A 25,722-nucleotide genomic window follows, 5' to 3' on the forward strand; every position below is an offset into this window, starting at 1 on the left:
AATGAGTACAGGCCCAGTCTACTCAATCTCTCCTCATAAGCTAACCCTTATAGAATATAAAATAAACCACCCTGAACCCCTTGATTATATTCCACATTTCTACATTTCTATAGAATATAAAAGCAGGGATGTCTTGATGCACCTGTACAGGGCATTGGTGAGGCCGCAGCTGGAATACTGTGTGCAGTATTGGTCCCCTTATATGAGGAAGGATATATTGGCATTGGAGGGAGTGCAGAGAAGGTTCACCAGGTTGATACCGGAGATGAGGGGTTTGGATTATGAGGAGAGGCTGAGGAGATTGGGTTTGTACTCGTTGGAGTTTAGAAGGATGAGGGGGGATCTTATGGAGACTTATAAGATAATGCGGGGGCTGGATAGGGTGGAGGCGGAGAGATTCTTTCCACTTAGTAAGGAAGTTAAAACTAGAGGACACAGCCTCAAAATAAAGGGGGGTCGGTTTAAGACAGAGTTGAGGAGGAACTTCTTCTCCCAGAGGGTGGTGAATCTCTGGAATTCTCTGCCCACTGAGGTGGTGGAGGCTACCTCGCTGAATATGTTTAAAGCGCGGATGGATGGATTCCTGATCGGTAAGGGAATTAAGGGTTATGGGGATCAGGCGGGTAAGTGGTACTGATCCACGTCAGATCAGCCATGATCTTATTGAATGGCGGGGCAGGCTCGAGGGGCTAGATGGCCTACTCCTGCTCCTATTTCTTATGTTCTTATGTTCTTATAACCCCCTCATCTCCGGAATCAACCTGGTGAACCTTCTCTGTACCCCCTCCAAAGCTAAAATATCCTTTCATAAATAAGGGGACCAAAATTGTACACACTACTCTAGGTGCAGCCTCACCAGTGCCTTGTACAGTTGCAGCAAGACCTCCCTGCTTTTATACTCCATCCCTCTCACGATAAAGGTCAACATTCCATTCGCCTTCTTGATTACCTGCTGCACCTGCAAACTGAGTTTTTGTGATTCATGCACAAGGACCCCCAGGTCCCTCTGCACAGCAGCATGTTGTAATTTTCACCGTTTAAATAATAGTCCATTTTACTATTATTCCTTCCAAAGTGGATAACCTCACACTTACCAACGTTATACTCCATCTGCCAGATCCTCGCCCACTCACTTCGCCTATCCAAATATCTCTGCAGACTCTCTGTGTCCTCCACGCAATTTGCTTTCCCACTCATCTTTGTGTCATCCGCAAACTTTGTTACCCTACACTCGGTCCCCTCCTCCAGATCATCTACGTATATGGTAAATAGTTGAGGCCCCACCACCGATCCCTGCAGCACGCCACTAGCCACTGATTGCCAACCAGAAAAGCACTCATTTATTCCGACTCTCTGCTTTCTGTTAGATAGTCAATCCTCAATCCACGCTAACACTTTACCCCCAACTCCGTGTACCTTTATCTTATGCAGCAACCTTTTGTGAGGCACCTTATCGAATGCCTTCTGGAAATCTAAATACAGCACATCCACCGGTTCCCCTCTGTCAACCGCACTCGTTATATCCTCAAAAAATTCCAGTAAATTAATCAAACATGACTTTCCCTTCATGAATCCATGCTGCGTCTGCTTGATTGAACCATTCTTTTCCAGGTGTCCTGCTATTTCTTCCTTTATGATAGATTCCAGCATTTTCCCAACTACAGACGTTAAGTTAACCGGCCTGTAGTTACCTGCCTTTTGTCTACCTCCTTTTTTAAACAGTGGCGTTACATTAGCTGTTTTCCAATCAGCTGACACCTCCCCAGAGTCCAGTGAATTTTGATAAATTACAACTAATGCATTTGCTATTTCTTCTGCCATTTCTTTTAGTACCCTGGGATGCATTCCATCCGGACCAGGGGACTTGTCTACCTTTAGTCCCATTGGTCTACCCAGCACTACCTCTTTAGTAATAGTGATCGTTTTAAGGTCCTCACCCCCTACAGTCCCATGACCGTCAATTATTGGTAAGCTATTTGTGTCCTCCACTGTGAAGACCGACACAAAAAACTTGTTTAAGGCCTCGGCCATTTCCTCGTTTCCTATTATTAAATCCCCCTTCTCATCTTCTAAGGGACCAACATTTACTTTAGCCACTCTTTTCCGTTTTATATATTTGTAAAAACTTTTACTATCAGTTTTTATATTTTGTGCTAGTTTACTTTCATAATCTATCTTTCCTTTCTTTATTGCTTTCTTAGTCGTTCTTTGTTGTTTTTTAACGCCTTCCCAATCTTCTAGTTCCCCACTAATTTTGGCCACTCTGTATGCATTGGTTTTTAATTTGATACTCTCCTTTAGTTCCTTAGTTATCCATGGCTGGTTATCCCTTTTCTTACATTCCTTCTTTTTCACTGGAATATATTTTTGCTGAGTACTGAGAAAAATCTCCTTAGAAATCCTCCACTGTTCCTCAACTGTCCCACCAATTAGTCTGTGTTCCCAGTCTACATTAGCCAACTCCGCCCTCATCCTATTGTAATCCCCCTTGTTCAAGCAGAGGCCACTGGTTTGGGACCCTACTTTCTCACCCTCCATCTGTATTAGAAATTCAACCATATTGTGATCACTCATTCCAAGAGGATCCCTCACAAGGAGATCATTAATTTTATCTGTCTCATTACACAGGACCAGATCCAAGATAACTTGCTCCCTCGTAGGTTCTGTAACATACTGTTCGAGGAAACTATCGCGACAGCATTCTAAGAACTCTTTTTTTTGTACTTTTCCAATTCAATCAAATCAAGTCCAATTCAGAGTCTCAACAAGTTGAGACACTTCCGATCCAAGCTGACAAGACAGGGTATGCAACCCCTACCCTGTCTTGGGCCTGATCTACATGAGCCAACCTGATAGGAGTAGGCGGAGGTTTCCTCCTCCAAGGCTTGATCTCATTTGCATCTTAGCCAAAAGGCCGAGATGCCACTTTTAAAATTTGCTTCATATGAAAATGAAGCTTAAATGCAACCCAATGACCTCAACCACGCGCAGCATCCGCATAACTACACTTGATCTTAGCCAAAAGACAGCATTCTAAGAACCCTTCCTCAAGTCCACTGCGTCCGACTTGAGTTGACCAATCAATATGGAGGTTAAAATCCCCCATGATTATTGCTGTTCCATTTTTACATGCATCTGTTATTTGTTGGTTTATAGCCCGCCCCACCTTGAAGTTATTATTTGGGGGCCTGTAGACTACGCCCACCAGTGACTTTTTCCCCCTTACTATTCCTTATCTCCACCCACATTGATTCCACATTCTGCTCCTTAGAGCCTATATCGTCTCTCACTACCATCCTGATGTTATCTTTAATTAACAGAGCTACCCCATCTCCTTTTCCTTCCTGTCTATCCTTCCGAAATGTCTGATACCCCTGGATATTCAGTTCCCAGTCCTGGTCACCCTGCAACCACGTTTCTGTAATGGCCACTAGACCATACTCATTTGTACTGATTTGTGCCGTCAACTCATTCACTTTGTTTCGAATGCTACGTGCATTCAGGTAAAGTGTCTTTATGTTAGTCTTTCTTACCTTCACCCGATTTGTTAGTGCATTCCTTTGTTTGCATGCTCTGTCCCTTTCTGTCACAGACTGGTTATTCTTCCCTTCTCACGCTTGTCACCTTTTTTACTCTGCCTGAGGTTAGATTCCTGCCACCTTCTATACTCTCTGTTCTATTACGTGGTCTGGAAACTTTACTAACCTCTCCTGAGTCCTCGGCTCCTTTAACTGGTTGAAAGTCCTCATCATTAACCTGCACTCCTACCCTCTCCTTTACCTTTGATTTTCTAATTCTCCATACTACTGAACCCTCCCCCCCACTATTTAGTTTAAAGCCCTACCTACAGCCCTACTAATTTACCCTGCTAATCCCCCTGACAACTAAGGGACAATTTAGCATGGCCAATCAACCTAACCCACACATCTTTGGACTGTGGGAGGAAACAGGAGCACCCGGAGGAAACCCACGCAGAGACGAGGAGAATGTGCAAACTCCACACAGTCACCTGAGGCTGGATTGAAGTCGGGTCCCTGGAGCTGTGAGGCAGCAGTGTGAGCAACAATGCCACTGTGCTGCCATACCTGCATGTTTACTTCCAGTGTCTGGTGCACTAGGACACCCAGGTCCGTTTGTGTCAAGGGGTTTGGCGTGGAAGTACAGCTTTGAGATAAAGGATCCAGGGGCAGCACAGTAGAACAGTGGTTAACAATATTGCCTCACAGCGCCAGGGACCAGGTTCAATTCTGGCCTCGGGTATGTGTCTGTGTGGAATTTGCACATTCTTCCTGTGTCTGCGTGGGTTTCCTCCGGGTGCTCCGGTTTCCTCCCACAGTCCAAAGACGTGCGGGTTAGGTGGATTGGCCATGCTAAATTGCCTCTTAGTGTCAGGGGGACTAGCTAGGGTAAATACATGGGGTTACAGGGATAGGGCCTGGGCAGGATTGTGGTCAGTGCAGATTCGATGGGCTGAATGGCCTCCTTCTGCATTGTAGGGATTCTATGATTCTATGTTGAATGACAGAATGGCCTACACCTGCTCCTATTTTCTATAATACTAAATGGGAGAACCCATATACGTACACTTTTTCCCCTTAGTTCTAGATTGACTGTCCCGCCACTGACTTGAAGGGGGAAGCATCCTCTCAGTGTCACCTGGTTAAACCCCACACCCCCTCAGAATCTGATATGTTCCAGTAAGATCACCTCGCATTCTTCTAAGTGCCAACAAATATGGGCCCAGCCTGTTTTATTTTTCCTCACAAGACAAACCCCCTTCATCCCAGGGATCACCTGTCCTGCTCCCTCCACGCAGATGCTATAATTAAGAAAGCCCACCAACGCCTCTACTTTCTCAGAAGACTAAGGAAATTCAGCATATCCACGATGACGCTCACCAACTTTACAGATGCCCCATAGAAAGCATTCTGTCTGTTTGTATCACAGCTTGGTTTGGCTCCTGCTCTGCCCAAGACCGCAAGAAACTACAAAAGGTCGTGAATGTAGCCCAATCCATCACGCAAACCAGCCTCCCATCCATTGACTCTGTCTACACTTCCCACTGCCTAACCAAAGCAGCCAGCATAATTAAGGACCCCACGCACCCCAGACACTCTCTCTTCCGTCAGGAAAAAGATGCAAAAGTCTGAGGCCACGTACCAACCGACTCAAGAATAGTGAATTCCCTGCTGCCACAAGACTTTTGAATGGACCGACCATATATTAAGTTGATCTTTCTCTACACCCTAGCTATGACTGTACATTCTGCACCCTCTCCTTCCCTTCTCCCCTAAGTACTCTATGAACGGTATGCTTTGTCTGTGTAACACACAAGAAACAATATTTTCCACTGTATACCAATACACGTGACAATAATAAATCAAATTAGTTCAAATTAGGTCAACCTAGACAACCTTCTCTGGATTGCTTCCAATGGAGGCTCCTCAGGGTTGTGTCCTAGGCCCAACCATTTTCAGCTGCTTCATCAATGACCTTCTTTCCATCTTAAGGTTAGAAGTGTTCACTGATGATTATACAATGTTCAGTATCATTTGTGACTCCTCAGATTCTGAAGCAGTCCAATTCCAAATGCAGCAAGATCTTGGGCTTCCAAGTGGCAAGTAACATTAACGCTATACAAGTGCCAGGCAATGACCACCCCCAACAAGAGAGAATCTAACCATTGCCCCTTGATATTCAATGACATTACCATCACGGAATCTCCCACTATCAACATCCTGGGGGTTACCATTGACTAGAAACTGAACTGGACTAACCATATAAATACTGTGGCTACAGAGCAGGTCAGAGGCTGGGAATCCTGCAGCGAGTAACTCACCACCTGACTCCCCAAAGTCTGTCCACCATCTACAGGGCACAAGTCAGGAGTGTGATGGAATACCCCCCACTTGCCTGGATGGGTGCAGCTCCAACAACACTCAAGAAGCTCGACACCATCCAGGACAAAGCAGCCCCGCTTGATTGGCACCCCTTCCACAAACATTCACTCCCTCCACCACCGACACACAGTGGCAGCCGTGTGTACCATCTACAAGATGCACTGCAGCAACTCACCAAGGTTCCTTAGGCAGCGCCTTCCAAACCCACGACCACTACTATCTAGAAGGACAAGGGCAGCAGATACCTGGGAACACCAGCACCTGGAGGTTCCCCTCCAAGTCACTCACCATCCTGACTGGGAAATATATCACTGTTCCTTCACTGTCGCTGGGTCAAAATCCTGGAACTCCCTCCCGAACAGCACTGTGGGTGTACCTACACCTCAGGGACTGCCGTGGATCAAGGAGGCAGTTCACCATCACCTTCTCAAGGGGCAATTAGGGATGGGCAATAAATGCTGACCGAGCCAGCGATCCCCACGTTATGTGAATGAGTTAAGAATAATCCCTCCTTTGTAAGGAGGTTATAACTGTACCCAGTACCCTTGATGCGATCTCACCAATGCTCTGCACAGTTGTAGCAATAACTCCCTCAGGAGTAGGCCAATCAGCCCATCGAGCCTGTTCTACCAGTCAATAAGATCATGGGTAATCAAGATGGCGGCACTGATTTATGAGGAGAGATTGACTCGGTTAGGATTGTTTTCGCTGGAGTTCAGACGAAGGAGGGGGGGGATCTCATAGAGACTTATAAAATTCTAACAGGACTAGACAGGGTAGATGCAGGGAGGATATTCCCGATGGTGGGGGTGTCCAGAACCAGGGATCACAGTCTGAGGATTCAGGGTAGATCATTTAGGACGGAGGTGGAGACATTTCTTCGCCCAGAGTAGTGAGCCTGTGGAATTCATTACCACAGGAAGTAGTTGATGCCAAAACATTGAATGTATTCAAGAGGCGGCTGGATACAGCATTTGGACAAATGGGATCAAAGGTTATGGGGAGAAAGCAGGATTAGGCTATTGAGTTGGATGATCAGCCGTGATCTTAATGAATGGCGGAGCAGGCTCGAAGGGCCAAATGGCCTCCTCCTGCTCCTATCTTCTATGTTTGCGTTGAGTTCCACATTCCTTTCTACCAATCCCCAATGTAATCAATGCCTCCAATGTACCACCCACCTCATTTCTCCCCTCTCCCCTCTCCCTCCCCTTTCGCCTTCCCCCTACCCCTCCTCCTCAACCCTCCCCTAACCCCTCCCCTCCCACCTCCCCTCCCACTTCCCCCTCTCCCCTCCCCCTCTCCCCCCCCCTCTCCCTCCTCCCTCCATCTTCCGTCAGTCTAACCGCTGCTTCTCTATCTCTCTCTCTTCCCAGCAGGCATCTCCCCGGCGATGGGTGACCACATCCCGCACCGCCCGGCCCTCATCGCCCGCCGGGACAGCTTCGGCTCCGTGCGCCTCAGTTCGCCAGTCCGCCACGCCGTGGCCTTCTCTTCCCTGGGGCCCGAGCTGCTGCTGGAGCCGGGCGTCTCCGACGAGCCGGCCCCCGTGCTCCGGGCGGGATTGGACTCTCCCCGCTCGGGCAAGGCGGCCAGGCAGAGGGCGGAGAAGCGGGCGGCCATGCATATCTCCGGACCCTTCTCGGTCAGCCTGCCCGAACACGTCTCCTCGCTGCTGCTCAGGAACGCTGAGCAGGGGTCCGAGGCTATCCAGGACGGCCAGGGGACGCGGGATCAGGGCAGTGCGGAGGAAGAGGAGGAGGAGGAGGATGATGCACCCCGTGAACTGGTCGCAGACGATGTGCAGGGCGGGGAGGAGACGATGGAAGGTCACGGTGAGAGAGAGAGAGAGAAGGAATGTGAGACAGAGAAAAAGAAGAGAGAGAGAGGGAGAGAGACTGAGATAGAAGGCCAGGTTCCTGGGCACTGGTATCAGCAGGGCCTTGAACCATTGGGACGGCCTTCCCCTGAACTGTACTGGGACCAGTTTTCTGCCGCGTCTCATCACCAGAGAAATTAATGTGGGGACAATGGATCAATGAGGGAAGGTTGGATAAATTAAAGAGGTGGCAGTGAGGATAAAGGTTGGAAAGGTTAGGTTTGTATCCACTAGAGTTGCAAAGAGTAAGAAGTGGCTTAATCAAAACCTTTTTTCTCTACTTGTTCCTGGGTCGTTGGCTGGATCAGCATTACTGCCTCCCCGAGGACATGTCACCACATTGTGGGTTTGGAGTCACATGTGGGCCAGACCAGCAGATTTCCTTCTCTAAATTAGTGAACCAGATGGGGTTTTTCTACGTCAATGGTTTCATGATCATCGTTAGACCTTTAATTCCAGATTTTTATTGAATTTAAATTTCACCATTGGGTGGCATGGTGGCACAGTGGTTAGCACTGCTGCCTCACAGCGCCAGGGACCTGGGTACAATTCCAGCCTCAGGTCACTGTCTGTGTGGAGTCTGCACATTCTCCCCGTGTCTGCATGGGTTTCCTCCCACACTACAAAAGACATGCTGTTTAGGTGGACTGGCCATTCTAAATTGCCCCCTAGTGTCCAAAGATGTGTAGGTTAGGGGTATTAGCAGGGTAAATATGTGGGGTGATGGAGATAGGGTCTGGGTGGGATTGTGGTCGGTGCAGACTCGATGGGCTGAATGGCCTCTTTCACACTGTAGGGATTCTATAATTCATTGACCATAGAAACATAGAAAAACTACAGCACAAAACAGGCCCTTCGGCCCCACAAGTTGTGCCGAACATATCCCTACCTTCTAGACCTACCTATAACCCTCCATCCTATTAAGTCCCATGTACTCATCCAGGAGTCTCTTAAAAGACCCTATTGAGTTCGCCTCCACCACCACTGACGGCAGCTGATTCCACTCGCCCACCACCCTCTGTGTGAAAAACTTCCCCCAAACATTTCCCCTGTACCTACCCCCCCAGCACCTTAAACCTGTGTCCTCTCATAGTAGCCATTTCCACCCTGGGAAAAAGCCTCTGAGAGTCCACCCGATCTATGCCTCTCAACATCTCATACACCTCTATTAGGTCTCCTCTCATCCTTCGTCTCTCTAAGGAGAAAAGACCGAGCTCCCTCAGCCTATCCTCATAAGGCATACCACTCAATCCAGGCAACGTCCTTTTAAATCTCCTCTGCACCCTTTCAATCTTTTCCACATCCTTCCTGTAATGAGGCGACCAGAACTGAACACAGTACTCCAAGTGGGGTCTGATGAGGGTCTTATATAGCTGCACCATTATCCCCATGGTGACCATGGTGGGATTTGAACCCAGGTACCCAGAGAATTACCCTGGGTCACTGGGTTACTACTCCAGTGACAATACCACGACGCCACTGCTTCCCCTTTACAAACCTGAGGGGTATTGACAGGGTGGATGTGGAGAGGGTGTTTCCTCTTGTGGGCGAATCTAGAACCAGGGGTCACTGTTTAAAAATAAGGGGGTCGCTCATTTAAGACAGAGATGAGGAGAAATGTTTTCTCTCAGAGGGTGGGGAGTCTCTGGAACTCTCTTCCTTAAAAGGCAGCAGAAGCAGAGACTTTGAATATTTTTAATGCAGAGCTAGATAGATTCTTGATTAACAAGGGGGTGAAAAGTTATCGGGGGTTGGCAGGAATGTGGGATCGAGGTTACAATCAGATCAGACATGATCTTATTGAATGGGGGAGCAGAATCGAGGGGCCGAGGGGCCTACGCCTGATCTTAATTCCTATGTTCATATATGTGTGTAATGACAATCTGAGTGTGTCAGGAAAGCATAGACCACAGAACAGAGTGCGCCAACAGATAAGACTAGAGGCTGCAAAAATAATAAAAGCATAGAAGTAAAGGCTTTCTATCTGAATGTAAGCAGCATTCGTGACAAGGTAGATGAATTGACAGCACAAATTGACAGCTATTACAGAGATGTGGCTGCAGGTTGACCAAGGCTGGGAACTGAATTTTCAAGGGTATTTGACATTGAGGAAGGAAAGGCAAAAGGGAAAAGGAGGTGGGGTAGCGCCGTTAATAAATGATAAGTTCAGTACACTAGTGAGTGGGGACCTCAGATTGGAAGATCAAGGGGCAGAATCAGCTTGGGTGGAACTAAAAATCAGCACAAGGCAGCAACCTTTGGTAGGAGTTGTTTATAGGCCACCGAGTAGTTGTGGTAATGTAGGCCAAATCAGGAAAGTAGAGGTGCACATAACAAGGCTAATACAGCAATAACGTGGGACTTTAATATATGCTGGGTAAACCTGATTAGCACTAATGCTGAGGATGATGAATTCCTGGAATGTTTGCAAAATGGTTTTCTGGAACAGTAAGTTGAGGAACCAACTAGAGGGCAGGTTATTTTGGATTTTGTATCATGCAATGAGAAAGAGTTAAACAACAATCTCATTGTAAAGGAACCTTGAGGGAAGAGTAATCATAACATGGGCAAAATATATATGAACATATAAACAAGGAGCCATTTAGCCCCTTGAGCCTGCTCCACCTGCTGATCTGACAGAAACCTCACGTCTGCATCTTATCTACCTGTAATAACTGTGCCCGGCTTGCTTCCAAAAGCCTATCCACTCTGCCTCAAAAAATTCAAAGACTGGGTCAGTGTGAGTGTACAGCAGAGTCAGAAACGCACTCGCTGACAATCAAACAAGCAATTATAACCATTAAGGTGCCAATTGAATGCAATTTTACACAATCATAGAATCCCTACAGAGCAGAAGGAGGCCATTCGGGCCATCGAATCTACACCGACTCTCTGACCGAACATCATACTCAAGTCCTCTGCCTGTAACCCTACACATTTTCCATGGCCAATCCCCCTAACCCGCACATCATTGGACTGTGGGAGGAAACCGGGGCACCCAGAGGAAACCCACGCAGACATGGGGAGAATGTGCAAACTCCACACAGACAGTGACCTGAGCCAGGAATCAAACCCAGCTCCCTGGAGGCAGCAGTGCCGCCCCATCTGCTTTAATGGTCAGCGAATGGAGAGTTTACAACGGGGAATAAGGAAATGGGAGAGAGACTAAACAAATCCTTAGGCTCGGATGTTTAGGATGTGGTTACAGGGAGGGTGGGGGGAGGGGGGAAACTTACCTCCCTGATGGTGCTAGGAATTATGCGAACAATCTTCACCCATGCTGCTTGCCGCTGTGGCCACTTCCCGCTCTGCCGAGCCTCTAATGGCCGCTGATAGGACCTCCGCCAACACCACTCGCCCAACCTCAGAGAACTGTCAGCCGATCCGATTGGGGTGGAGGTGTTGGGGGAGAGGGTGACTGCAGTGAAGGGAATTTTGGCTGAATTCCCTTCAGTGATTCGGATGTGGGGACTAAATCCAATATCCCCAAGTTTGCTGATGATACAAAACTAGGTGGGAATGTGAGTGGTGAGGAGGATGCAAAGAGGCTTCAAGGGGATTTAGACTGGCTAAGTGAATGGGCAAGAACATGGCAGATGCAGTCTCGCATGGATATGTGTGGAGTTATCCACTTTGGTCAGAGAAACAGTAAGGCAGTGTATTTGTTAAATGCTGAGAGGGCGGAAGTGTTGATGTCCAAAGGGTGTTCTTGTTCATGAGTCAGTATAAACCATCACGTGGATGCAGCAAGGCAAATGGTACGTTGATTTTCATTGCAAGGGGATTTGAGTGGGAGTAAAGATGGGCGGGCACAACGGCACAGTGGTCAGCACTGCTGCCTCACAGCGCCAGGTACACGGGTTCAATTCCGGACTCGGGTCACTGTCTGAGTGGAGTTTGCACATTCTCCCCGTGTCTGTGTGGGTTTCCAATGGGTGCTCCAGTTTCCTCCCACACTCCAAAGATATGGAGGTTAGGTGGATTCGCCATGCTAAATTACCCCCAAGAATAACAGATTCCCAGGAGTGAGTGACAGACTGGAATCTAATCGAGGGGTTCGGGGTGGTTTATATATAGAATAACAGATACCCGGGAGTGAGTTACAGACTGGAATCTAATCGAGGGGTTTGGGGTGGTTTATATATAGAATAACAGATACCCGGGAGTGTGTTACAGACTGGAATATAATCGAGGGGTTTGGGGTGGTTTATATATAGAATAACAGATACCCGGAAGTGAGTTACAGACTGGAATCTAATCGAGGGGTTTGGGGTGGTTTATATAGAGAATAACAGATACCCGGGAGTGAGTTACAGACTGGAATCTAATCGAGAGGTTCAGGCTGGTTTATATATAGAATAACAGATTCCCGGGAGTGAGTTACAGACTGGAATCTAATCGAGGGGTTTGGGGTGGTTTATATATAGAATAACAGACACCCGGGAGTGAGTTACAGACTGGAATCTAATCGAGGGGTTCGGGATGGTTTATATATAGAATAACAGATTCCCGGGGGTGAGTTACAGACTGGAATCTAATCGAGGGGTTCAGGCTGGTTTATATATAGAATAACAGATACTCGGGGGTGAGTTACAGACTGGATTCTAATCAAGAGATTTGGAGTGGTTTATATATAGAATAACAGATTCCTATGAGTGTGTTACAGACTGGAATCTAATCGAGGGGTTCAGGCTGGTTTATATATAGAATAACAGATACCCGGGAGTGAGTTACAGACTGGAATCTAATCGAGGGGTTTGTGGTGGTTTATATATAGAATAACAGATTCCCATGAGTGAGTTACAGACTGGAGTCTAATCGAGGGATTCGGGGTGGTTTATATATAGAATAACAGATTCCCATGAGTGAGTTACAGACTGGAATCTAATCGAGGGATTCAGGGTGGTTTATATACAGAATAACAGATACCCGGGGGTGAGTTGCAGACTGGAATCTAATCGAGGGATTCGGGGTGGTTTATATATAGAATAACAGATATCCAGGAGTGAGTTACAGACTGGAATCTAATCGAGGGGTTTGGGGTGGTTTATATATAGAATAACAGATACCCGGGAGTGAGTTACAGACTGGAATCTAATCGAGGGGTTTGGGGTGGTTTATATATAGAATAACAGATACCCGGGAGTGAGTTACAGACTGGAATCTAATCGAGAGGTTTGGGGTGGTTCATATATAGAATAACAGATATCCAGGAGTGTGTTACAGACTGGAATCTAATCGGGGGATTCAGGCTGGTTTATATATAGAATAACAGATATCCAGGAGTGAGTTACAGACTGGAATCTAATCGAGGGGTTCGGGGTGGTTTATATATAGAATAACAGATACCCGGGAGTGAGTTACAGACTGGAATCTAATCGAGGGGTTCGGGGTGGTTTATATATAGAATAACAGATACCCGGGAGTGAGTTACAGACTGGAATCTAATCGAGGGGTTCAGGCTGGTTTATATATAGAATAACAGATACCCGGGAGTGAGTTACAGACTGGAATCTAATCGAGGGGTTCGGGATGGTTTATATATAGAATAACAGATACCCGGGAGTGAGTTACAGACTGGAATCTAATCGAGGGGTTTGGGGTGGTTTATATATAGAATAACAGATACCCGGGAGTGAGTTACAGACTGGAATCTAATCGAGGGGTTCGGGGTGGTTTATAAATAGAATAACAGATACCCGGGAGCGAGTTACAGACTGGAATCTAATCGAGGGGTTCAGGGTGGTTTATATATAGAATAACAGATACCCGGGAGTGAGTTACAGACTGGAATCTAATCGAGGGGTTCAGGGTGGATTATATATAGAATAACAGATACCCGGGAGTGAGTTACAGACTATAATCTAATCGAGGGGTTCAGGGTGGTTTATATATAGAATAACAGATTCCCGAGAGTGAGTTACCGGTAGAACCAGGGACACAGTCTCAGAATAATGGGTAGGCCATTGAGGACGAAGATGAGGAGGAATTTCTTCACTCCAAGGGAGGTGAATCTTTGGAATTCACTCCCCGAGAGGTCTGTGGAGAGTCATTCTTAGAGTGTGCTCAAGGCAGAGATTGATAGATCTCTGGATGTGACTGACATTCTGGGACATTGTGGGGAGAGGGGGGAAGGTGTCGTTGAGGGAGAGAATCAGCCCAATGCTCTGTTTGAATGATGGAGCAGGCCTGATGGGCTGAATGGCCTACTCCTATCCCAACACTCACCTGAGAGAAAGAGAGAAAGACAAAAACAGTTCCTGGTTGATGCTTCTGGAGAAAGAGCGCACAAAGACAGAAACAGGGAGAGAGAGAGAGAAATAAAACATAAAGAGAGATAGAGAGACATGGAAAGAGAGAGAGAGAGAGACATCAAGACAGCTAGGAGAAAGTTAACGTGGGAGAGACAGGAAGAGAGAGTGACAGAGAGGGAGGCAGTGAGAGAGACAGGGAGATACAGAGATAGAGATAGATAGAGAGGCAGAAAGAGAGAGAGAAGGAGAGACAGAGTGGAGAGAAAGAGGCAAAAGAGAAACAGAGAGAGACAAAGATAGACATGAAGAGGGATGCAGAGAGGGAGAGAGGCAGATACAGAGAGAAAGAGAAAAGGAGGCAGAGACAGAGAGCAACAGATGGAGAAAGATAGACATAGAAAGAGACAGAGAGAGAGAGAGAGAGACAGAGATAGACAGACAGAGAGAGAGAAAGTGAGCAAGACAGAATGAGACAGAGAAAGTGAGTGAGACAGAGAGATTGAGTGAAAGAGAGAAAGAGACAGAGAGAGATGAGAGAGACTGATTGTTGGTGTCCCTCTCTCTCCAGAGCTCACCCTGGAACTACAGGACACCTTCTCCTTCCTTGACACCCAGGACACCTCAGAGACCGGGGACTGTGATTCGGATTACCCCGGTGAGATGGGAATGCCGCTCATGACGCCCGAGGAGATGGAGCCGTATGATTACTACGCCAACAGTGACCATGATAGAACGGGAGTCCTGGAAATGAGCATCGAGTCAGAGCTCATGGATCACGATTTGGACAGCAGAGAGCTGAGAGTTTACGACACGCAGGTACATCAAATCATAGAATCTACAGTGCAGATGGAGGCCATTCAGCCCATCGAGACTGCACTGACAATAACTCTACCCAGGTCCTATCCCTGTAACCCCACATATTTACCCTCTTAAATCCCTGATGCTGCAGAGACTATAACTAGGCTTTGATCCCTTCAGAAGCAGCCAATGACACACCGACTAAACCAGCCCTCCCCTACCCCACCACAAGCTCAGCGCAACATCCAACCAATTTTAAGGAAGGCTCGTGATAAAGTTCCACATGAAAGATTTCTTGAAGAGAGCCAACTGTTCCTCGCCCACAGTTCGGTGATTGGTAGGGGAGGGAGGTGATCGAGTCAGATGTTTGCCCGGGGTCTGTCCACTGAAGTAAGCCAGACGAAGGGGGAGATAGGCACATCCTGAGGTCAAACAGAGGCATCTTGCCATAGCTGAGTTGTTTCCCTTGGGTTTGACATTAAGGAAGTGTCTGTCTTCCTTTTTCCCTCACGCTCACTCCAATTGGAGAAAGAGGGAGTGAGTGTAAATGGAGAATGTGACATGGTCTTTAACGAGGAACACGTGGACCCCGGAGCAACCAACAAGAACTGACATTATTCTGGGCCGGGAAAGTAGTGAAAGGTCCCAAGATGCTTTGCATGAGTGTAGTCAATAAGGATTTGTCACTGGGTCATGTGAGATCTGAGGACGCTAGAGAGATAGGGAGGGGTGTAGGGAATAGAGGAGGTTACAGAGATAGGGAGGGGTGTAGGGAATAGAGGAGGTTACAGAGATAGGGAGGGGTGTAGGGGATAGAGGAGGTTACAGAGATAGGGAGGGGTGTAGGGAATAGAGGAGGTTACAGAGATAGGGAGGGGTGTTGGGAATAGAGGACGTTACAGAGATAGGGAGGGGTGTAGGGAATAGAGGATATTACAGAGATAGGGAGGGGTGTTGGGGATAGAGGATATTACAGAGATAGGGAGGGGTGTCGGGAATAGAGGATATTACAGAGATAGGGAGGGGTGTTGGGGATAGAGGATATTACAGAGATAGGGAGGGGTGTCGGGAATAGAGGATGTTACAGAGACAGGGAGGGTTGTAGTGGCTGGGGGAGGTTACAGAGACAGGGAGGGTTGTTGGGGCTAGAGGTGGGTACAGAGATAGGGAGGGATCCAGGAATTGGTGAGGTTGCAGAGATAGGGAGTGTTATAGGGGCTGGAGGAGGTTACAGACATAAGGAAGCTTGTAAGGGTTGGCGGAGGTTACAGAGATAGGGAGTGTTGTAGGGACTGGTGGAGGCTACAGAGATAGGGAAGGGTGTAGGGGCTGGAGGAGGTTACAGAGAAAGGGAGGAGTGTACGGGGTGGAGGAGGTTACAGAGATAGGGAGTGTTGTAGGGACTGGAGGAGGTTACAGAAATAGGGAGGGGTGTAGGGGCTGGAGGAGGTTACAGAGAAAGGGAGGGGTGTAGGGGGTGGAGGAGGTTACAGAGATAAGGAGGGTTGTAGGGGATGGAGGAGGTTTCAGAAATAGGGAGGGGTATAGGGGCTGGAGGAGGTTACAGAGAAAGGGAGGGGTGTAGGGGGTGGAGGAGGTTACAGAGATAGGGAGGGATCTAGGAATTGGTGGAGGTTCCAGAGATAGGGAGTGTTGTGGTGCCTAGATGAGGTTACAGAGATAGGGAGTTGAAGAAGCTGGGTTGGTGGTATTGAGGGACTGGGGAGAAGGTGGGTTGGGGGGATTGGAGTATTTTTGAAGGGTGGATTGCATTGAGTTCTGGGAATGAGCTGCTGTCCATGTTGGTGTTGATGTTAACCCCCTCGTGCCTCTCTCACTCTCTCTCTCTCCAGGTTCATTACGTCGAATTCTCCGTCGAGCCCCCGGTTGATGAGATCTGGAGTCAAGACGATGTCTATGAGCCGCTCTCGGAGCCCCCAGGAACGCCCCTCAGTTGCCCCATTGAGCCTCCGCCTTTGGGAGCGGGACATCTGGAGGAGGATCCTGATCCGTCTGCCCCGGATCCCCAGGCCACAAGCCTCGACGCGAGACCGGAGGCTGGGCAAACTGAGCTGGAGAATCACAGCGACGGGAGCAGCTCAGAGTCTGGGAAAGCGGGCTGTCCAACTGTAGCGTGCATCACAGAGCAGGAGGATCCCATCCAGGAGAGTGCGGGAGGCGGGAATGAGGGCTTCCCCACCCAATTAAGCTTCCCGGAGCGGGGGTTTCCATGTGAGGGGGGTGCGGGAACCGGGAATAAGTGCTCTTCCACAAGGGAGGTCTTCACCGAGCAGGAGGAGGAGGAGCCTTCTCCGCTCCCACTGCATCCCGAATCTCCATGGGTGCCAGCGGGCGTCCCCATGAGGCTGGAGTGTTCGCCGAGCAGAATCCTCCATGCCAAGTCCTTACCAGTGGTGCCCCCCAAGCCCCACTACGCCAAGCTGCCACCGGCGTTGAAGGAGAAGCGTCGGCCCGAGGCGCTGGAGGCCCAGGTAGCCGAGATCCTGCCCCAGTCTGGCCTGGTCGAGGAAGCCCCCCGCGCTTCCCCCGCGGTCCGCCGGCAGGCCTGGCGCAGTGGCGGCAGCATGTCCTTCGACGAGGCGGTCGCCCTGGCCCGGGAGCGCAAGAACGCCCCCTACAGGCACCTGCAGACCTTCACGCGGGGTGACTCCCTCCCGAACCCCAGCCCTCCCCCGCTACCCTCGGCCCACCGGGACCGGCTGAGCCTCCCCCAGTTCCCGGACCCCCTGCGCCCACCGAATCCGGAGGCTTCCCCCAACTCCCAGGCCCAGGCCCGCTGTCGCTCCCTGGTGCTGGAGGGAGACGAGGCGGAGTGAAGACGGTGTCGAGGGCGGGAGTCGGAGGGGACATGGCAGGTGGTGGGGGGGGGGGGAGGGGGTGGGGAGAGGCATGGGGGGGGGTGCGGGAAATGGGTGGGATTGTGGGGTGGTGGGATGTGAGGGATCACCGTGGTAACGTGTCACTGGGATGTCACGGCAGCCTGAGGCCTGGTGAAGGCAAGCAAAGCCAGGCCGAGGATTGACACGCGATGGCGTCTCCCTGGTGGAGGGAGCTTCAGGACAGGCTGTGGCTGAAGGAAACTCCTGCGCTCTGAGGAGGGGCGTTCACTGGGGACTGTACCACTGTGGAGATGCTGCTTGGCTGGACTAATACCACACAGAGATCAGATTGAATCCCCCCACTGCTGCTGGGCATGAATTTAGTTCAACCGATTAATAAATCTGAAATTAAAAACAATACCAGGAATCATTGGCTGTCAAACTATTGTCAGTTGTTGTAAAAATCCCTGTGGTTCAATAATATCCTTTAGGGAAGGAAATCTGTTGTCCTTACCTGGTCTGGCCTACATGTGACTCCAGAGCCACAGACAACTGCAGCAAGACATCTTTACTCCCACTCAAATCCCCTTGCGATGAAAATCAACGTACCATTTGCCTTGCTGCATCCACGCGATGGTTTATACTGACTCATGAACAAGAACACCCTTTGGACATCAACACTTCCGCCCTCTCAGCATTTAACAAACACACTGCTGTTTCTCTGACCAAAGTGGATAACTCCACACATATCCATGCGAGACTGCATCTGCCATGTTCTTGCCCATTCACTTAGCCAGTCCAAATTTGGGGCGGCACGGTGGCACAGTGGTTAGCACTGCTGCCTCACAGCGCCAGGGACCCCCGGTTCAATTCTGGTGTCGGGTTACTGTCTGTGCCGAGTCTGCTCATTCTCCCCATGTGCGCGTGGGTTTCCTCTGGATGCTCCAGTTTCCTCCCACAGTCCAACGATGTGTGGGTTAGGTGGATTGGCCGTGCTAAATTGCCCCTTAGTGTCAGGAGGAGTAGCGGCGTAAATATGTGGGGTTATGGGGATAGGGCCTGGGTGGGATTGTTGTAGGTGCAGGCACAATGGGCCGAATGGCCTCCTTCTGCACTGTAGGGATTCTATGATTCTATGAAATCCCTTTGTACCCTCTCTGCATCCTCCTCACCACTCACATTCCCACCAAGTTTTGTAACATCAGCAAGATTGTAGATATTGGATTCGGTCCCCACATCCGAATCACTGATTGTGCATAGTTTGGGCTCAGGTACTAATCCTTGCAGAACTCCACTGGTCACAGCGAGTCAACCGGGGAATGACCCAGTTATTCCTCCTCTTTGTGCATTCACCAATCCTCAATCCTTGCTAGTATATTATCCCCAGTCCCATGTCCCCACACCTTGTTCATTAACTCCCGTGTGGCACATTATCTGAATAAAGCACATCCACTGGTCCCTCCTCATTTAGCCTTGCAGTGAAATTCGCAAAAAACTCCCAACAGATTTGTCTAAACAATGGAGGGGTTTGGGTTGGTTTATATATAGAATAACAGATACCCGGGAGTGAGTTACAGACTGGAATCTAATCGAGGGGTTCGGGGTGGTTTATATATAGAATAACAGATACCCGGGAGTGAGTTACAGACTGGAATCTAATCGAGGGGTTCGGGGTGGTTTATATATAGAATAACAGATACCCGGAAGTGAGTTACAGACTGGAATCTAATCGAGGGGTTCGGGGTGGTTTATATATATAGAATAACAGATACCTGGGAGTGAGTTACAGACTGGAATCTAATTGAGGGGTTCGGGGTGGTTTATAAATAGAAAAATAGATACCCGGGAGTGAGTTACAGACTGGATTCTAATCAAGAGGTTCGGGGTGGTTTATATATAGAATAACAGATACCCGGGAGTGAGTTGCAGACTGGAATCTAATCGAGGGGTTTGGGGTGGTTTATATATAGAATAACAGATACCTGGGAGTGAGTTGAAGACTGGAATCTAATCGAGGGATTTGGGGTGGTTTATATATAGAATAATAGATACTTGGGAGTGTGTTACAGACTGGAATCTAATCGAGGGGTTCGGGGTGGTTTATATATAGAATAACAGATACCCGGGAGTGAGTTACAGACTGGAATCTAATCGAGGGGTTCGGGGTAGTTTATATATAGAATAACAGATACCCGGAAGTGAGTAACAGACTGGAATCTAATCGAGGGGTTCGGGGTGGTTTATATATAGAATAACAGATACCTGGGAGTGAGTTACAGACTGGAATCTAATTGAGGGGTTCGGGGTGGTTTATAAATAGAATAATAGATACCCGGGAGTGAGTTACAGACTGGATTCTAATCAAGAGGTTCGGGGTGGTTTATATATAGAATAACAGATGCCCGGGAGTGAGTTGCAGACTGGAATCTAATCGAGGGGTTTGGGGTGGTTTATATATAGAATAACAGATACCTGGGAGTGAGTTGAAGACTGGAATCTAATCAAGGGATTTGTGGTGGTCTATATATAGAATAATAGATACCCGGGAGTGAGTTACAGACTGGAATCTAATCGAGGGGTTCAGGGTGGTTTATATATAGAATAACAGATACCCGGGAGTGAGTTACAGACTGGAATCTAATCGAGGGGTTCAGGGTGGTTTATATATAGAATAACAGATACCCGGGAGTGAGTTACAGACTGGAATCTAATCGAGGGGTTCAGGGTGGTTTATATATAGAATAACAGATACCCGGGAGCGAGTTACAGACTGGAATCTAATCGAGGGGTTCAGGGTGGTTTATATATAGAATAACAGATACCCGGGAGTGAGTTACAGACTGGAATCTAATCGAGGGGTTCAGGGTGGTTTATATATAGAATAACAGATACCCGGGAGTGAGTTACAGACTGGAATCTAATCGAGGGGTTCGGGGTGGTTTATATATAGAATAACAGATACCCGGGAGTGAGTTACAGACTGGAATCTAATCGAGGGGTTCGGGGTGATTTATATATAGAATAACAGATACCCGGAAGTGAGTTACAGACTGGAATCTAATCGAGGGGTTCGGGGTGGTTTATATATAGAATAACAGATACCTGGGAGTGAGTTACAGACTGGAATCTAATTGAGGGGTTCGGGGTGGTTTATAAATAGAATAATAGATACCCGGGAGTGAGTTACAGACTGGATTCTAATCAAGAGGTTCGGGGTGGTTTATATATAGAATAACAGATACCCGGGAGTGAGTTGCAGGCTGGAATCTAATCGAGTGGTTTGGGGTGGTTTATATATAGAATAACAGATACCTGAGAGTGAGTTGAAGACTGGAATCTAATCGAGGGATTTGGGGTGGTTTATATATAGAATAATAGATACTTGGGAGTGAGTTACAGACTGGAATCTAATCGAGGGGTTTGGGGTGGTTTATATATAGAATAACAGATAGCCAGGAGTGAGTTACAGACTGGAATCTAATCACGGGGTTTGGGGGGGTTTATATATAGAATATCAGATACCCGGGAGTGAGTTACAGACTGAAATCTAATCGAGGGGTTTGGGATGGTTTATATATAGAATAACAGATACCCGGGAGTGAGTTACAGACTGGAATCTAATCGAGGGGTTCAGAGTGGTTTATATATAGAATAACAGATACCCGGGAGTGAGTTACAGACTGGAATCTAATCGAGGGTTTCAGGGTGGTTTATATATAGAATAACAGATACCCGGGAGTGAGTTACAGACTGGAATCTAATCGAGGGGTTCAGGGTGGTTTATATATAGAATAACAGATACCCGGGAGCGAGTTACAGACTGGAATCTAATCGAGGGGTTCAGGGTGGTTTATATATAGAATAACAGATACCCGGGAGTGAGTTACAGACTGGAATCTAATCGAGGGGTTTGGGGTGGTTTATATATAGAATAACAGATACCCGGGAGTGAGTGACAGACTGGAATCTAATCGAGGGGTTCAGGGTGGTTAATATATAGAATAACAGATACCCGGGAGTGAGTTACAGACTGGTATCTAATCGAGGGGTTCAGGGTGGTATATATATAGAATAACAGACACCCGGGAGTGAGTGACAGACTGGAATCTAATCGAGGGGTTCAGGGTGGTTTATATATAGAATAACAGATACCCGGGAGCGAGTTACAGACTGGAATCTATTCGAGGGGTTCAGGGTGGTTTATATATAGAATAACAGATACCCGGGAGTGAATTACAGACTGGAATCTAATCGAGGGGTTTGGGGTGGTTTATATATAGAATAACAGATACCAGGGCGTGAGTTACAGACTGGAATCTAATCGAGGGGTTCAGGGTGGTCGATATATAGAATTACAGATACCCGGGAGTGAGTTACAGACTGGAATCTAATCGAGGCGTTCGGGGTGGTTTATATATAGAATAACAGACCCCCGGAGTGAGTAACAGACTGCATTCTAATCGGGGGTTTTGGGATGGTTTATATATAGAATAACAGATACCCAGGAGTGAGTTACAGACTGGAATCTAATCGGGGGGTTTGGGATGGTTTATATATAGAATAACAGATACCCGGGAGCGAGTTACAGACTGGAATCTAATCGGGGGGTTCAGGGCAGTTTCTATATAGAACAACAGATACCCGGGAGTGAGTTACAGACTGGAATCTAATCGGGGGGTTTGGGATGGTTTATATATAGAATAACAGATACCCGGGAGTGAGTTACAGACTGGAATCTAATCGAGGGGTTCAGGGTGGTTTATATATGGAATAACAGATACCCGGGAGTGAGTTACAGACTGGAATCTAATCGAGGGGGTTTAGGGTGGTTTATGTATAGAATAACAGATACCCGGGAGTGAGTTACAGACTGGAATCTAATCGAGGGGTTCAGTGTGGTTTATATATAGAATAACAGATACCCGGGAGTGAGTTACAGACTGGAATCTAATCGAGGGGTTCAGGGTGGTTTATATATAGAATAACAGATACCCGGGAGTGAGCTACAGACTGGAATCTAATCGAGGGGTTCAGGGTGGCTTATATATAGAATAACAGATACCCGGGAGTGAGTTACAGACTGGAATCTAATCGAGGGGTTCAGGGTGGTTTATATATAGAATAACAGATATCCGGGAGTGAGTTACAGACTGGAATCTAATCGAGGGGTTCAGGGTGGTTTATATATAGAATAACAGATACCCGGGAGTGAGTAACAGACTGGAATCTAATCGAGGGGTTCAGGGAGGTTTATATATAGAATAACAGATACCCGGGAGTGAGTTGCAGACTGGAATCTAATCGAGGGGTTCAGGGTGGTTTATATATAGAATAACAGATACCAGGGCGTGAGTTACAGACTGGAATCTAATCGAGGGGTTTGGGGTGGTTTATATATAGAATAACAGATACCAGGGCGTGAGTTACAGACTGGAATCTAATCGAGGGGTTCAGGGTGGTCGATATATAGAATTACAGATACCCGGGAGTGAGTTACAGACTGGAATCTAATCGAGGGGTTCAGGGTGGTTTATATATAGAATAACAGATATCTGGGAGTGAGTTACAGACTGCAATCTAATCGAGGGGTTCAGGGTGGTTTATATATAGAATAACAGATACCCGGGAGTGAGTTACAGACTGGAATCTAATCGAGGGGTTCAGGGTGGTTTATATATAGAATAACAGATACCCGGGAGTGTGTTACAGACTGGAATCTAATCGAGGGGTTCAGGGTGGTTTATATATAGAATAACAGATAGCCAGGAGCGAGTTACAGACTGGAATCTAATCGAGGGGTTCAGGGTGGTTTATATATAGAATAACAGATACCCGGGAGTGAGTTACAGACTGGAGTCGAATCGCCGGGTTCAGGGTGGTTTATATATAGAATAACAGATACCCGGAGTGAGTTACAGACTGGAATCGAATCGAGGGGTTCAGGGTGGTTTATATATAGAATTACAGATACCCGGGAGTGAGTTACAGACTGGAATCTAATCGAGGGGTTCGGGGTGGTTTATATATAGAATAACAGACCCCCGGAGTGAGTTACAGACTGGAATCTAATCGGGGGGTTTGGGATGGTTTATATATAGAATAACAGATACCCAGGAGTGAGTTACAGACTGGAATCTAATCGGGGGGTTTGGGAGGGTTTATATATAGAATAACAGATACCCGGGAGCGAGTTACAGACTGGAATCTAATCGGGGGCTTCAGGGCAGTTTCTATATAGAACAACAGATACCCGGGAGTGAGTTACAGACTGGAATCAAATCGGGGGGTTTGGGAAGGTTTATATATAGAATAACAGATACCCGGTAGCGAGTTACAGACTGGAATCTAATCGAGGTGTTCAGGGTGGTTTATATATAGAATAACAGATACCCGGGAGCGAGTTACAGACTGGAATTTATTCGAGGGGTTCAGGGTGGTTTATATATAGAATAACAGATACCCGGGAGTGAGTTACAGACTGGAATCTAATCGAGGCGTTCGGGGTGGTTTATATATAGAATAACAGACCCCCGGAGTGAGTAACAGACTGCATTCTAATCGGGGGTTTTGGGATGGTTTATATATAGAATAACAGATACCCAGGAGTGAGTTACAGACTGGAATCTAATCGGGGGGTTTGGGATGGTTTATATATAGAATAACAGATACCCGGGAGCGAGTTACAGACTGGAATCTAATCGGGGGGTTCAGGGCAGTTTCTATATAGAACAACAGATACCCGGGAGTGAGTTACAGACTGGAATCTAATCGGGGGGTTTGGGATGGTTTATATATAGAATAACAGATACCCGGGAGTGAGTTACAGACTGGAATCTAATCGAGGGGTTCAGGGTGGTTTATATATGGAATAACAGATACCCGGGAGTGAGTTACAGACTGGAATCTAATCGAGGGGGTTTAGGGTGGTTTATGTATAGAATAACAGATACCCGGGAGTGAGTTACAGACTGGAATCTAATCGAGGGGTTCAGTGTGGTTTATATATAGAATAACAGATACCCGGGAGTGAGTTACAGACTGGAATCTAATCGAGGGGTTCAGGGTGGTTTATATATAGAATAACAGATACCCGGGAGTGAGTTACAGACTGGAATCTAATCGAGGGGTTCAGGGTGGCTTATATATAGAATAACAGATACCCGGGAGTGAGTTACAGACTGGAATCTAATCGAGGGGTTCAGGGTGGTTTATATATAGAATAACAGATATCCGGGAGTGAGTTACAGACTGGAATCTAATCGAGGGGTTCAGGGTGGTTTATATATAGAATAACAGATACCCGGGAGTGAGTAACAGACTGGAATCTAATCGAGGGGTTCAGGGTGGTTTATATATAGAATAACAGATACCCGGGAGTGAGTTGCAGACTGGAATCTAATCGAGGGGTTCAGGGTGGTTTATATATAGAATAACAGATACCCGGGAGTGAGTTACAGACTGGAATCCAATCGAGGGGTTTCGGATGGTTTGTATATAGAATAACAGATACCCGGGAGCGAGTTACAGACTGGAGTCTAATCGCCGGGTTCAGGGTGGTTTATATATAGAATAACAGATACCCGGGAGTGAGTTACAGACTGGAATCTAATCGAGTGGTTCAGGGTGGTTTATATATAGAATAACAGATACCCGGGAGTGAGTTACAGACTGGAATCTAATCGAGGGGTTCAGGGTGGTATATAAATAGAATAACAGATACCCGGAGTGAGTAACAGACTGGAATCTAATCGAGGGGTTCAGGGTGGTTTATATATAGAATAACAGATACCCGGGAATGAGTCACAGACTGGAATCTAATCGAGGGGTTCAGGGTGGTTTATATATAGAATAACAGATACCCGGGAGTGAGTTGCAGACTGGAATCTAATCGAGGGGTTTAGGGTGGTTTATATATTGAATAACAGATACCCGGGAGTGCGTTACAGACTGGAATCTAATCGAGGGGTTCAGGGTGGTTTATATATAGAATAACAGATATCCGGGAGTGAGTTACAGACTGGAATCTAATCGAGGGGTTCAGGGTGGTTTATATA

The 25,722-nt window shown here is 47.4% G+C and overlaps 1 protein-coding gene across 2 annotated transcripts in view; it reads left to right on the forward strand.

Annotated features, from left to right (window-relative positions):
- The window catches only part of LOC144486459 (uncharacterized), a 124,996-nt gene extending 106,889 nt beyond the window's left edge, over positions 1–18,107 (forward strand). Inside the window, exons 10-12 of one of the 2 annotated variants that reach the window (XM_078204492.1) lie at positions 7,274–7,732; positions 14,599–14,846; positions 16,682–18,093. In XM_078204492.1, the coding sequence (XP_078060618.1) occupies positions 7,274–7,732; positions 14,599–14,846; positions 16,682–17,665 (1,691 nt within the window). In that variant the 3' untranslated portion in view covers positions 17,666–18,093. Of the gene's footprint in view, positions 1–7,273; positions 7,733–14,598; positions 14,847–16,681 lie in introns of both variants that reach the window. The other variant, XM_078204493.1, reaches the window with a different exon arrangement.
- The last annotated feature ends 7,615 nt before the right edge of the window (positions 18,108–25,722 follow it).

The sequence above is a fragment of the Mustelus asterias genome, unplaced genomic scaffold (genome assembly GCF_964213995.1).
Source record: "Mustelus asterias unplaced genomic scaffold, sMusAst1.hap1.1 HAP1_SCAFFOLD_348, whole genome shotgun sequence".
Taxonomy (NCBI): domain Eukaryota; kingdom Metazoa; phylum Chordata; class Chondrichthyes; order Carcharhiniformes; family Triakidae; genus Mustelus; species Mustelus asterias.